Below are 14,101 nucleotides of genomic sequence, written 5' to 3'. Positions count from 1 at the left end.
CTTTATTCTAGTCTGACAATATCTCAGTGTCACGCTCTATTAAAATCTGGTTCGTCTCCAGGGATAGACAGATAGGTGTAGCTTACATCAGTCAACTTAAGACACTTGTAAACACAAGCCGCTCTGTGTGTTCTTCTGCTGCTGCGTCTGATTTGGGAGGAACGATGATGTTTAATTTAAGTGCGTAAAAAAAGTGGGAGTCAAAACAGCTCCGCGTCAGTTTCTTTGTTTTCTTGTTCAACTGCTTCAGGTTTATTCGAAACTTCCCTGTTATCGCCTCGCAGACACACACACACACACACACACACACACACACACACACACACACACACACACACACACACACACACACACACACACACACACACACACAGAGCGAAAGTAAGAAAGTAACAGAACATACGTCATGATAAAAGACGAAGAAGCAGGGATGCTTTTAATTCTTTTTTTTAGAGCTATGTCTTATTTTTGATATCCTAGCACCCTTCCTGTTAGCCTACATTTAGACCTCCACTGTCAGGCAAACAGCAGCTGGTGCATGCACTGAACCAAGACTGAGAAGAATCAGCAGCCAGAGCAGTGTTTTTGTCCACCTAAAAAAGGAAAAAAAAGAACATTCAACCTCCTTTCAGCTTCCCAGTAGCTCTTCAAAATACAAGTCTCTAATATATCTTTAACTGATAATACCGCCATTCTGTTTGTTATTTTCACATCAACTGTCGCGTCTCACACTGTCGAGTACAGCCACAAAACTCTACAAGCGTCCAGACGATGCAGTCACACTGGTCAAAAAGTTGACTGTGGAACGCGATACACTTTTCTCCCCCTACGCTCAATATCTTGGCTAAAAAGCGAAAAGCGAGGCAGCATCACAACCCGACTGATTTTCAGTGCAGTTCTTGTGTAATCTTCTTTAAGAATGGCTTCTTGACAGCCACGTTCCACTGAGACCATTCCTGATGAGGCTTCACTGATGCATCTCTCAGGCCTCTGCTGGATTTCTTTCCCCCCCCATTTCTTAATGATATGAGCTTCAAAGATATACAATAATGTCTTTGAAGCTGATATTAAGTTGAGCTTAAAACTGTGTAAATTTTGAACTGTTCTACAGTTTAAAGTGCAGGTACTAAATGCTGTTATCTTAACCTGGGAGCTGACAAAGCCTTAAATTCCAGAGATAATCTTGAACATCATCTAGAAGTGGCATTAGCTAACTATTCCTACCTAATTGAGACCACTTAAAGTGGCATCATGAATAGCCACTTTGTCTTTTAAAGGGCTTATGTAAAGCAGACTGAAGTACAAACGTGATAAAGACAGGGAAACAGTCCGTCTTTTGAATCTATATCAGCTGACCCAGAGAGAGTCACAAAGGTACAAACGTCTTCCCTGTTATTAAAAGTAACACATAAACACTGTAGCACCACCAGGGTTCTGTGTGAATACATGCCCTTGTCCTGTTCTCTCTGAAAGGCCTTATCAACAACTGAGGCCACTCAAGGAATAAAAAAAAGATGGTTTTCATACGAGCCTGTGACACAACCCTCTGTATGTGTGTCCTATTTTAAGGACAAGCCAGATAAAGAGGGTAACACATGCAGGGCGAAGCTGCACAATAACAAATGGAAATAATCCCTGCCTGCTCTGAGGCCACACCACATATTAAACTCCATACTGCGAGGTGATAATGACTCCGAATGCAACTCATGTGCTGTAATAGTACCTGCATGCAGGGAAAACAGTAGGGATGCCAAAGCTAATTAGTGCCTCCCCACAGAAAGTACTGTATGTGGCTACACCGAGACCAGCACACACCTGGGGCTTGCATGCATTTGTTATACTTTCCAAATGTCAGTGTTATTTTTTTCAGGACTATTTGAAATGCTTGAAGCCTGTAACAGAAAGGCAGAGGTTCTTCGGGGAGAAACAAGAACAAGATATCCACTTTTTAGTTAGATTGCTACAGTTTAACTGTAGTGTCTATAGAGATAGTGTTTGTTTTGAGGTAGCGCCTGTTCCTTTCGCAAAAGACACCTGGGAGTCCAGTGACTGTGTGCAACAAGAGCACCTGATCTGGGATTGAATGGTTTAGATGCAGTTTTAAGTTTGATATTATATATGATGAATTAAGCCAGCGCTCATCCTCTGCACAGTACCATCCGTGCAGTGCAGCACGGCGGTGGCAGCATCATGTTGTTGGGTGTGTGTTTTTAAAATTCATTATGTCACCTGAGCACTCATGATCTTAGACTGAGCAGAAAGTTCTTCCATCAAGGCAATGACCCTCAACACACAGTCAAGACATTGACTAAGGGGCTTAGTGACTAGGGATGTTCTTACTAACTTCCTTGTTAGTCAGTCTAATTTTACATTTCTTTTTACTCAACAAATCATTGGGTAATTAACAATGACGGCACATGTGCAGCCTTTGACAGCTGTTAGATGACCCAATTTCATATTCAGCTTTTACACTTCCAGGCATTACCACAGTCAGATGGCACTGCATAATATCTTTGGGCCAACGGTTAACATAAACATAAAGTGGCCAAGTCACAGCTCTGGCTTGAACCTATCAAATATTTCAGGAAGTATAAATACTGTGCGAATACTGGCCCAACTTGACAAAGCTCTGGAAGGCGTGCAGAGAAGAATGGTAAAGATTCGCAAAAAGATTCGAGGTTATAACATATTATGTTATATTATGTTTTATAAGTGGGGAAATGTTTATTCCAGCATTTTATATATATAGACAAAACCTCTGTATCAAACACTCAGAAGTGTTCTAGCTAGCTAATGCTAATCACATTTTCATGTATGCTTTTACTTTCTTTACCATCGTCATACGAAACATAAAAACAGTTTAAGTCTACTGGCTAATTTTTGTGTTTACTTCAACTTTGATTTGAATTTTAAAGATCTGCGACTCTTGAGAACTCTGAGAACATGTTTTATGACTGAGGTACAATATTCCTAAAAGTCAGCATCCTAATAATTTATGGGCATAAGGTGCTTTGGATAACCGTTACCGTCACTGTGACTCATAGCTTTCAGCACCTAACCTTACAAGTTCCCTTGCAGTTAGCACAATTTTATGTTTACCACCGTCCATCGGTGAACCTCAGTTATACTTGAAAACGTTTTTTCTTCAAACTGAGAAGGAAAGATGTTGCTTCTTATTCTGACACGAATGCATAGCAGCATTTCTTAAATTACTGACAAGATTTTGATACTTGAATCAGATTTAAATGAGGTGACCCGTTCTAACACTACATAAAGAACATTTAAGCAGATTAAAAGAGTCGTTAGACGATTGCATTCTCCAACTACCTCCATTGCAATCTGACATAAAAGGAGCAGCTGAAGGCACATCTGACAACTGACTAGAGGCCACATCTATGTACACATCACACACACACACACACACACACACACACACACACACACACACACACACACACACACACACACACACACACACACACACATATATATAAATATATATGCACACACAAATACACACACTCAAAATGCTCCCATTCATTTACATAACCCTAATCTGTCAGAGAGTACCCTCTGCCTTCCACCAGGGTTTCCTCCTCCTCCTCTCAGCTCATGTCTTTCTCTCTGAATCTGCTTCTCCTGTTCTCTTCTCTTTCCTCTCTCCTCATTTCCACCCTTCTCCTCCTCCACTCTGCAGGTTATTCGAGGCCACTGAGCCATACATTATATTTAGCAGGAATTACCGCTTATGCAAAACATTTTTAAAAATCTAGAATAATAACTGAAAAAACAAGAACAGCACTTGAGGATTGTCCATAAAACACGAAGCTGAGGCAAGCAACAGTATAACACACATGAAATATTACAGAATCTGGGCTACTCACTACATCTTAGCAGAGAAAAATTATATAACCACAGAAAGCTGTCCTGTACATTATTACTCATGTAGCGGGATGTCAGAAAAGGCGCTGGTGAATTATGAAATCGGTGAGGTCACCAGTGCGCGTACACTCTTTTTGCATTTGTGCTACGTGTTCTGTCAGGAGCGAGACGGCTCCGGCAGTGAGAGGTTTGATGGACACGGCCTGTGCTGCTGTTAATGTGATGTTTAAGGCTCTGAGTGACGTGGAACTTTACTTGACCTTTGCTTTTGTAGGTTCGCGTCCATTACGCAAGTTCAAATATTGTGCTTCTTTCAGTGGAAATGAGGAAGTGAAATCAGGGATGTCAAAGTGATTTTACTTGGTTGGCCACATACAGCCTGTCTCAATACAAGAAACAGTTTTTGCACATGATAAAGAAGCTGCTAGAGTAGGGGTAAGACATCTGTCAGCGTAACTCTTTGGGCTTTAACTGCAAGAAATGAATGTGTAAGAAGGATCTGGCAGCTCATTGCCCAGACTGTCCTGTAATTATTACACAGATTTTGGTTAATCCAAAGAAAATGTCCCCTTTTTTTCTGTAGGCTTTTCTAAAAGAAAAACAAAACTAAAAAAACCAAAACACAGAAATTTCTTTGGTAGTTAGTGAAAAAACATCTGTCAGTTAATAATCTGTCACTTAATTACATTGATGTACCATGAATGGGCATGTGGGAAGTCTTTAGCAGAGGGAAAATCTTATGGGCTGGATTGGAGTCTTTGCTAGAATGATTCTGGCCCACAGGCCTTATGTTTGACAGCCCTGCTATAAAGCTTACAGGCAGGGACAGGTCAAAAGCTCAAACGACTCGGAAATAAAGGAGCTACTGAAGAAAAAAGTATTCTTTCTTCCTATCTCTATGTCTCCCACACGGCTGCTCGGGTGATTGGGGTCTCCTCGCAGTTTGGGGTGTGTTTCTGGGGTTTTCTGAACATGCTGTAGTGCTAGGTAGCACTGAAATGCCTTGAAAACAAAAGAAAAGCTGAATCCACCCACCTGTATGTGATATGTTTGTGTTGCCACTTCTGTCCCGTGAGGGCGTACCGTCGTTTCCTGACACTTAATCTGGACACACCCCCTATTTGGTCAGGAACCCCGCATCGGGGCTTCTTCATCCACCTGTGGAGAGAGGCGGGGAGGAAAAAAGTTATATCGGCAGCAGCACATTACCTCCCCCACCCTGACACAGTGATGTCACTGGCTCACAGGAGCCAACTCTGAGCCAGTGTCACACAGAACAGATGTGCAAAATAATTCAATATGATGTAATTTTTGAACATTTATATGTAAACGAAATGCAAAGATGACAACGTGTTGATAACAGAACACACGTACTTCATCGTAACACCCACACAGTGTAAAACTACATGTATTTAAATGTACAAAAAAAAGGTGCCTCACCTTATCGTGTTATCCCTACATTAATCGAGAGAAGCAGAAGGGGGGAAAAAGAAACAGGCACTGTTAGCTCATCACATTTCACTCTGTTTCAGCCCAGCGGTTGGATAGCTGTTAGTCTGCATTCACATAGCTGGCCACCACATCGCCACATCACAGTTCAGTGACCAATGTGAGCTCTTTTGCTGCGTGTGGCATGGATGGTATTTCGCTGTTGGTGCGCACAAATGTCAGCGAGCACTGTTTTAGTGATTTGCAGGTATAATGCGGCGAGGTTAAACCCGGGTAAATCCAGGGCTGCTTTAAAAACACAGATGATCTGTGTCCTCGTGCCACTGCCGCTCTCATACAGATGAATAATTTAAAAACATCTCTTTAAAGACTTATGAGAGCCCCAGGTGGGTTTTCACTCCACTACACTCCTGTGTGCAGACAAAATATAATATAACAATGAGTCTTTCCATTAAAAAGAAAGAAAATCCAAACCAACATGACCTGCTTGATTGCTTGTAGCTGCTGGGCTGAGGTTGGACTGTTCAAATGAGGACAAAGCCAACCAGAGTCGCAGCTCTTCTGTTTCTTCCACTGTCTATTAATACTAAAACACTGTGAAGTCTTTGATCTGACATCGGAGGTGTACTCTTGCAAAAAGCCTCTTTGATCACATTAATAAGCCCCACTTAGTCTACGTTACGCCAACTTTGCGTCTGGCAAAACGACTCTGGTCGCCTTAAAAATGTAAGACGGGGCGAAAAGAAACACAAACAGCCTGTACCTCCATTTTTGAAAATGTCTAGTTCACTTGAACTGTGAGTCCTACAAAAAAGAAACACAAGCAACACAGTTCGCAGTGTGTTTTCCCTCCTCAAATTAATAAAACATCTACCTACAGTATGCCCGAGGCCCTCAGCGAATTTAGATTTTTAGTCTGAGACTGTTCATCAAATCATAAAAATCAATCTGAGATCCACATCTCTCTCTTTTTAAAAGCCACATGAGCAATTCAACATATCCCAAGTAATTACTTGTATTCAGGCGAATACAAAACATGACCAAAGCAAACACCACGGTTTCTCTGTAGCTGTAATTTCACACTCAGCCGCTTCCTGTTGTATTCTTACCCGTGTTTTCTTATTTTGGGAATAAACCCATCGTGAACCTTGTGCATAATTCATACTGTGGTGTCTTTAAGGGTATTTTTAAAGGTGTGTGTGACTCACTCTATAGTGTTGCTGTCCAGCGTGCCTGTGACATTTAGGCCGTAGCGGCGCTGCATGGCAGCGATAGCAGACTGCATGACTCGGGCAGAACGCAGCACTGACATTCTGGGGTCTGCAGGAGGGAGGTAGCCATACCTCTGGAGCCATGCCTATAAACAAGGAAACAAGGAGGAAAAAGGTTAGACATCACTGTAAACTCCAAGGAATAATCTGCAAAGACTGATTTTTGGACAGGAGCTAAACATGATCTCAAAATCATAAATAGACATTTGAAGACAGGAGGCAGCTTAGCTTGAGTATAAAGTTTGAAAAGGTGGGGAAATATCCAGCTTGGCTCTTCCAACAGCTATAAAGCTCATTAACCGCCTCCGCTGTGGCAAGACACTTCACCCGCACCCTGTCCAGCTGAGCAGCGCAGAGCTGCTAGTGCTGAAGTGCGAGTCCAGAGTTCCTACAAGTAAATTTATGGTGTAGTTTGTTTTTTTTCCTGTGCATGAGAAGCATTTTAAGCAGAAAGCACACTCCATACGACCTAGAACAACATTTAAATGTCATCAAGATAAAACTCCGCATTAAGCTACACAGAGCAAAGATCAGCTAGTAACCGGTCTAAGGACACATCTGAAAAGACATTTGTAAAAGGGCATAAGTAGAGAGAGAGAGAACTCTCCATACCAGTCTATAGTGCAGAATGTCATCCGTTATCATGTCATTTTACTTGTCTGGAAAGGGCTTTGGTGTAATAAAGCTTTGAGTGTCCCTATAAAATCCAGCCAGAGGGAATCATTGCTCAGATCTTTGGACCAAGCAGGAGAAGCGGGAATCGGCCGGGCGTCCCCACAGAAGAGGCTTTAGGGATTTGGATAGTCTCAGCCTCTCTGTATACACTCAGTCCTCATCGTAAAAATGCCAAATGTGGGATTAGCTAACTGCTGCATATCGGAACACAAAGCCAACAGCAAAACGAGGGTTAAATTGTTTTGCTTGAAGAGCGGGGAAAGTGAAACAACACAACGTTGGCCCGGAATCTCAAATATCCAGTGAACTCAGAACTGCCGCGTGTTTGCCTCAGACCTTCTTATTTCTCTTTCAGCAACTCTGTGCTGTGAAACCTGAGCGCCGTTCTCGTGCACAGTGTTTTCAAGCTGCTTCAGGCCCGCTGCTCAGGATAGCATACACACTGAGAATGAAATTTACTAAACAGGGAGGAAAGCCCAGAGTGCGAGAGCGAGAGGAGAATGCAATAAAAAGCATGAAATGCGAGTCTATAGCTTCGTTTACGGTGACTGCGCTCCACATCCAAGCAGTAACAATGAGCTCTTTTGAAACTTATTGTATATGCTGTTTGTAGCAGTGGTGCAAACAAGCTGATATGTATGACTGTTCAGAAGGTGAGAAGAACTGAACATGTCACTCAGCTAATGTGCAAATGAGGACACTAAATAAAAAAATCATGACACCGGGAGGATGCCCAGGTGCCTGAGCATTGTGGGTAAGTGTGGTGGCAACTGCACAAAGCAGATCCTAGCTGAGAATGTGAGTGATCTCATAAATAGTTCATGCAAACATGGGGATTCCTACTGGTAATTAACAAAGCATCTTATGAGCAGGAAGAACGAGCAAGATCACTGAAATACATTTCTTTTAAAGAACTACATAAAGCTTCTCCATTAGGTGATTGTGCAACTGAAGGGTGATTAGCCTAGCTTGACTTCAGATCCAGATAATGCCCATGTTTGTCCAGACTCTAGGGGTGGGCAATTAATTATCCCAAAGGGCCACATGAGAAATTGGGACTGCTGTGAGTGGCTGCACCAATAAATAATAATTAACTTATATTAGCTTATCAGTGTGGCCCTCCAAACAGTCCCACCTTTTGGGAAAATTAATGCCCACTCCAGTCCAAAGCAAGGGCGAAGCTAAAGGGTGGTGCATGCCAGTGTAACAGGGCAGCTACATCTCTTTAATATATGAGCAACTCTAACCCACATAATTTTCTTATAGAATAATAAAGTATGCTGATTATGATTCTGATACGTTTGTGGAGACAGGAGATCTGTACTGAACTTTCAGCCAATTTTTAAGTGATTTCTTTATTGTTTTTTCATTTCTAATGAGCTGGTTGGAGCCCTGCTGTATTTAACAATACATGTCCACCAGCCTGCCTAAAGCTCACTCTTTAACATTTTATATATAACCTGCTTTGTTTTAAGGCAGCTTGATCCTTTCAGGCAAAGCCAGACTTCTAAACCTGCTAGTCTTTATGCTAAGCTAAGCTAACTGCTGCCAACTTAATTACCAGCCTTACTATATATACCATATTGTTTCTCGCAACACAGGATTAAGTTCTTTCATAAAAAGGTGACCTGGAAAAATAACTTTCTTTTCTTTCCACACAGCCAGTTATTCTGAATCCCAGACTTTTCCTTTAGTAATTTATGAGAATAAAGCTAAGAATTATATTGACAAAATATGTGGAAATTATGTTTTCTATTTAATTATTAAAGTAACTTCATACATTGTTAATTACACTTGAGATAAAGACACATTCTTTCAGTAAGATCAGAACTAGCCAGCAAAACAGCATTTCTAAACTTTCTACTTTCTCTACCCTGAAATTGTTTGATGAAAGGAAAATATTAACAGTGCCAATGACAAACCCAGTTACTAATATGTCTATATTACATTGGAATATAAATAACATTTAAAAAAGCGGCTTCTCATTGAAGTCTTAACTCTAGAATAAGCGAGACTTTCTCTCTGTAGTTTGTGTTGTGACTGGCACATCTACTGAGACCTTCATGAAGAGACTCAAACTCTGCATCAATGACTTACAGTATCAAACTCCACTCTCATCACTTTGGCAGATGCCAAAATGTTACACCTGTGTCATGATTCACACTTCCAAGTACCTGCCTGTAAACCCCAAACCTCTCTTTGTGTATTTTCTTTCTTCCCTTTCTTTACTGCACGCTTTGGTGCTTTTCGTGCCCATCCTGCAGCCGCACTCTCCTCGTCCCCCTCTCGCTGTGAGTGGGTGGGTGATAACATTACAATGTGTGTCAGATTTACTAGATTCAACTTTAGTTAAAATAAATGAATAAATAAATCTGCAAATCTGACTACACATCAAGCCACTTGTTACAGTTACTCCATTGCGTTTCCCAGCAGACTTCACGAGTACCAAACACTGTAAGATCTTCTCTTCTCTTCTCTTTCTATGCCCACATCTTCTCCACCTCATGGCACTCTCTTTTCCTTCCAATGTCTGCTTTAATTCTTCTTGTCCTGTAATCATCTCTATGCCTCCCTCTCATCTCCTCTTTTTTTTTTCCCTTTGGTAACCAAACTTTGGCTCTGTCCTATAACCACTGCCCTAGTGCTTTCAGAGGGAAAAGGGAGAGAGGAAAGGGAAAAAATAGACGATACAGATGAAAAGCACACAAGTTCAGACGTGGCACTGCATATTTGTAGCAGAACGCTTTTTCTTTTTCTTCTGCAGTTCTAAGAGACTACTGTAAAACCTGATTTCATCAGCAGAGAGATATTTTAATTCGACGCCAGCTTCAATTGGCTGGATGGGTTTTGAAAAAGTTTGGGCATATATTTCCTCCTGAGATAAAAAGAGGCTAGGGAGGCCAGTGTATTCGTTTTCCCAGAGGAAATATTTACTTCTGAAACTGAGATATTCATGAACTTAAAGAAACTGTCAATTTGTGACCAACACTTGGTGTGCGGATGTCATCGATGTTTACAGAGCTACGTGACGATTATGTAAATTAAAGGCTGCAAAGAAAACTCGCTTTTTTTTTGGGATGCAAGAACTAAGTGATGTGTTTGTGCTTTGAGTTATTGCGGCTGTCGCTGTCTACCACTCAAACATTGAGGGGATATTGGATGGTGCCAGTTCGAGCGCGCAGGAGGGGTGAAGGGTTGTTCGACGTCCCATATGAGAATGAAACATGGTGGCAGGATGTGGAGGGTGTAGCTGTCATACCGGTTCTTTATGTACACCACCGTGGGGAAACAGCACGACAGCACAAAAGGATGAATATAGCAGCAGAGGGCGGCCAGTAATTCCAATGAAAATTTCCGCATTGACAGCAAAAACAGTCAGCTGAGTCATTTCGGTCATTGTGTCTCTGCTACTGCAACGTTTGGCAGAATAACCAAAATAAGGGCTATTGGTTCATGTCCACTTCCTCTAATCTCTGGACATCCGCTTCAAAACGCAGCCTCACTTCTTTTTAGAACTTGTACTCTTGATACGTCGCTTTGACATCACCAGGATGGTTTTCATAGAGTCTCATTCATTAAGCTAAAAACACTCCAAACTGTGTTTGTTGTAGTTTTTAAAAAAAAGCTCAGATTACTTCAAAGCTTTTCCTCAAACCGCCGCTTTTGCTCGCATTTCCTCGTGTCGTCGTTCACGCGGAAAACCAGAAACTTCCACAGTCAAACAAAAAAAGTTGCGACAGTTGCAGTTTCAGGACCAAAATCCACACACTGCAACGCAGGAATCAAAGAGAAGCACGAGCTCAAGGCTCACATTTATTAAAACTGCACACGTTCAAAGATTCAATCCAAGGCTTTGATCTTTAATTCCGTCATCGTGCCAAACTTTATGTGACTCCGTTGGGAGAGAGGTTAAAGATGGAGGAAGCACAAGTATAAATTATTTCCAGTATTTCCAATATTGCAGAATTTGAAGCTATAATAAACTGTGAGTATTATGTCCATTCGTTCATTCAGAGTTGACTTTTACAACCTTCACGATGGAGATCTTATAATCAGAGAGAGAAAAAACTGAAGATCTAAAGACGTGTTCTGCTGAATCAGTGCCGAGCACTTTACTTTTTCTACATTTCACTCTCCCATCTGTCCTTATCTCTTTCTGTTTTCTTTCATTATCCTCCCTCTCTGCTGCTGCCCACTTCTCATCCTCATCGATTTACTCTTTCCCTTTGTGATCTATGGTTCCCGGGGTTCTGCCGATGCAAGGGTTCCTGAGAGCAGGAGGCTCCACTTCGACAGCATCCTTTATTCAATAAGACAGAAATTCTTCCCCGTCCTGCTCTCTGCAAAATGGATAACGAGGGAGCTTGTGAACGTAGATGGTTTGGTTCAATAAAGTTGCAATTTGGATTTCTTGTCAGTGTAATAACAGGGACTACTTTCTGTAGTCACAGGGATTGCAGATAGAAATAGAGCCCAGGACAAATGAGCAGGAGATGGTAAAACCATGAACACATCAGTAATTCAGCTCCCAGATCAAAGCATCAACACTTTTTACTTCATACGCTTTTAGTGTTTGCAAAGGGAGCTCAAGAAAGGGCAGCTACAAAGAATCCAAAGAAATATTTGGAGCACTGATGGAACAGTTCTGAATTGTGATAAATACACCTTTCAACTTGGATTTTTTTGTTATTTTTTGCACAAAGCAAGATATCTTTTACGACTAAAAATGTCCAAATAGCTAATAAAAAGAAAAGGAGCCCAGTTCCCCTAGAGGTCTGTTGTTGCCGTCTCCAAAAGAGAGTAAATGGTAAATGGATTGATTCTTATATAGAGCTTTCCTACTCTCCAACATGCCACACTCACCCATTCACACAAGCACTTTCTTCTATGCTTTAAGTGCTTTCTATCTGCCATTCACACACATTCACATCCAATGGATGCATCGGTTAGAAACTTGGGGTTAGTAACTTCCCAGGCATGCAGACTTGGGGAGCCAGGAATCAGACCACCAACTTTCCGATCAGGAGCTGACATGCCCTACCTTCTGAGCTCAGGAGTAGGGCTGGGTATCGTCACTGATTTCTAGAATCAATTCGATTCAGATTCACGAGATCCTGAATCGATTCGATCCACGATTCGATTTGATTCAATTCGATTTGAATCTGGGAAATTTTGCCTCAGACAGTCAGAAATATTATAATTCAGATCAGGACATTTACATATTTTTGTATCTATAAAAAGGAAGCTGACACTTTCGAGACTTTATCAAAGGTGTGAGCATCACAGCAGATGCCTTTGTGTCAAAGTAGCTGAAGATAAATCACAGAAAAACATGGTGATTTTCCTGGCCTGGAATTTTATAAAAATATTCTGCAGTACATCAAAAACGAAAGAAAATCATTAATCAACATATGAACATTACCTCTGAAGTTACAGAGGTTTTATTAGAGACACGGCTAAGCGTTTTGCATTTTGTATAATTTTAAAAAGTTTAAATTTGTTCAGAAGTTTATTGAACGGCAGAAATTAGGTTTTCATTTCGGAAGTAAGTAAAAGGAAAAAAAAAACATTGGCCGACAGCGCTGTAAACAACGGTAGTCTTGTGCGTAACAAGCAAGCGAATAATGCAGAAAACATATTTCGGGGATAGACGGGAAACTGTTCTTGAAGTACACTGAGAAAGAGAGAGAGAGCTGTGCATGAAGTGTGATTTTATTGTGGTGGAAGCAAAACAGCAAAAGTAAGAGGGAGTCCATGACGATGTTTATGTGAAGCTTAGTTTGGATCTTCTTTTGCTGCTGGTTCGGTCAATATTGTTTGGAGAGAGATCAAACTAACAGTTTTAGAATCAGCGCAAAGGGGGCGTAAACACAAAGTCAATTCTCATATTAGATCCCTATGTTAAAATGTCTTAAACTAAACTGTTTAAAGTGGTGTGTACAGCTAATTACCACCTCTATTACAACTCTGTGCTAATCAGCTAATTTAGGTTATTGGACTGGACCTCGTGACTGATCAGAGTCAAGTTTATCCTGGCAAAAGATGATACTTTTAGCAAACAAGCCACTTATGGCTGCTCCCCTTAACAAGGGGACACCGTCACGGCTAGCTCGGCATGTTTGATTTGGCAGCTTTAAGGTGCCAATGTACCGGTATGTACAATGTAAAACCGGCACGATCGTACACTCGTGCCCCAGCTGTGACAGCTCCAAGTTACAAAGCTCAAGAGGTGCACTGTGGTGATAATTTCACAGTTTTCACCACAAACTAACTGGAATTAATCATCATACCTGGTCGATCAATTTGAGCACTCACTCCAAACCAGCCAAGCATTGTTCTTTAAGTACTGAGCGTAGGGCTGCACGATTTTGCATAAAATGAGAATCACGATTTTTTGGCTTAGAATTGAGATCACGATTCTCTCACGATTTTCTTTTCCAGTATAAATATTTATTGCACTTATTAACTGCACATCAACTTCGTAACAGTTGAAACTAAACATAAAAACAATAAATAAACATAAAAACAACAAATGTCTCACATTTTGTTGTTGCCGCAAAATGTTGAACTGCTTGAAATTCTGTCTCCATCGTTGCTCGACACTGCGTGTATAGAGCAGGTAGCGCAACAATAGAAAAATAGTTGCGGGACGGCACTGTGTAGCGTTTGTCTAGGGTATTGATCATTTTCCTAAATCCTTCATTTTGCAGTGTTGATGGGAGCCATATCTTTAGTCAGGTGATAAGTGATAGCCTCCGTAATTTCTTTGTGCCTGCGGAAGTTCGACGTACATAGGGAAGCGCTGTATACGGTTCCCGTTATTG

At 41.2% G+C, this 14,101-nt stretch overlaps 1 protein-coding gene across 2 annotated transcripts in view; it reads right to left on the bottom strand.

The window, feature by feature from the left end:
- Window positions 1-14,101, bottom strand: part of mmp16a (matrix metallopeptidase 16a (membrane-inserted)) — a 75,065-nt gene that overhangs the window by 47,144 nt on the left and 13,820 nt on the right. The window contains exons 2-4 of one of the 2 annotated variants that reach the window (XM_004569499.4): window positions 6,540-6,688; window positions 5,323-5,337; window positions 4,918-5,040 (exon numbers count right to left, since the gene is read on the bottom strand). In XM_004569499.4, the coding sequence (XP_004569556.1) occupies window positions 4,918-5,040; window positions 5,323-5,337; window positions 6,540-6,688 (287 nt within the window). The remainder of the gene's footprint in view (window positions 1-4,917; window positions 5,041-5,322; window positions 5,338-6,539; window positions 6,689-14,101) is intronic. The other variant, XM_004569500.4, reaches the window with a different exon arrangement.

The sequence above is a fragment of the Maylandia zebra genome, linkage group LG9 (genome assembly GCF_041146795.1).
Source record: "Maylandia zebra isolate NMK-2024a linkage group LG9, Mzebra_GT3a, whole genome shotgun sequence".
Classification (NCBI taxonomy): Eukaryota; Metazoa; Chordata; class Actinopteri; order Cichliformes; family Cichlidae; genus Maylandia; species Maylandia zebra.
The sequence above is the reverse complement of the archived record's forward strand: the minus strand, read 5'-3'. Positions and strand labels throughout refer to the sequence as shown.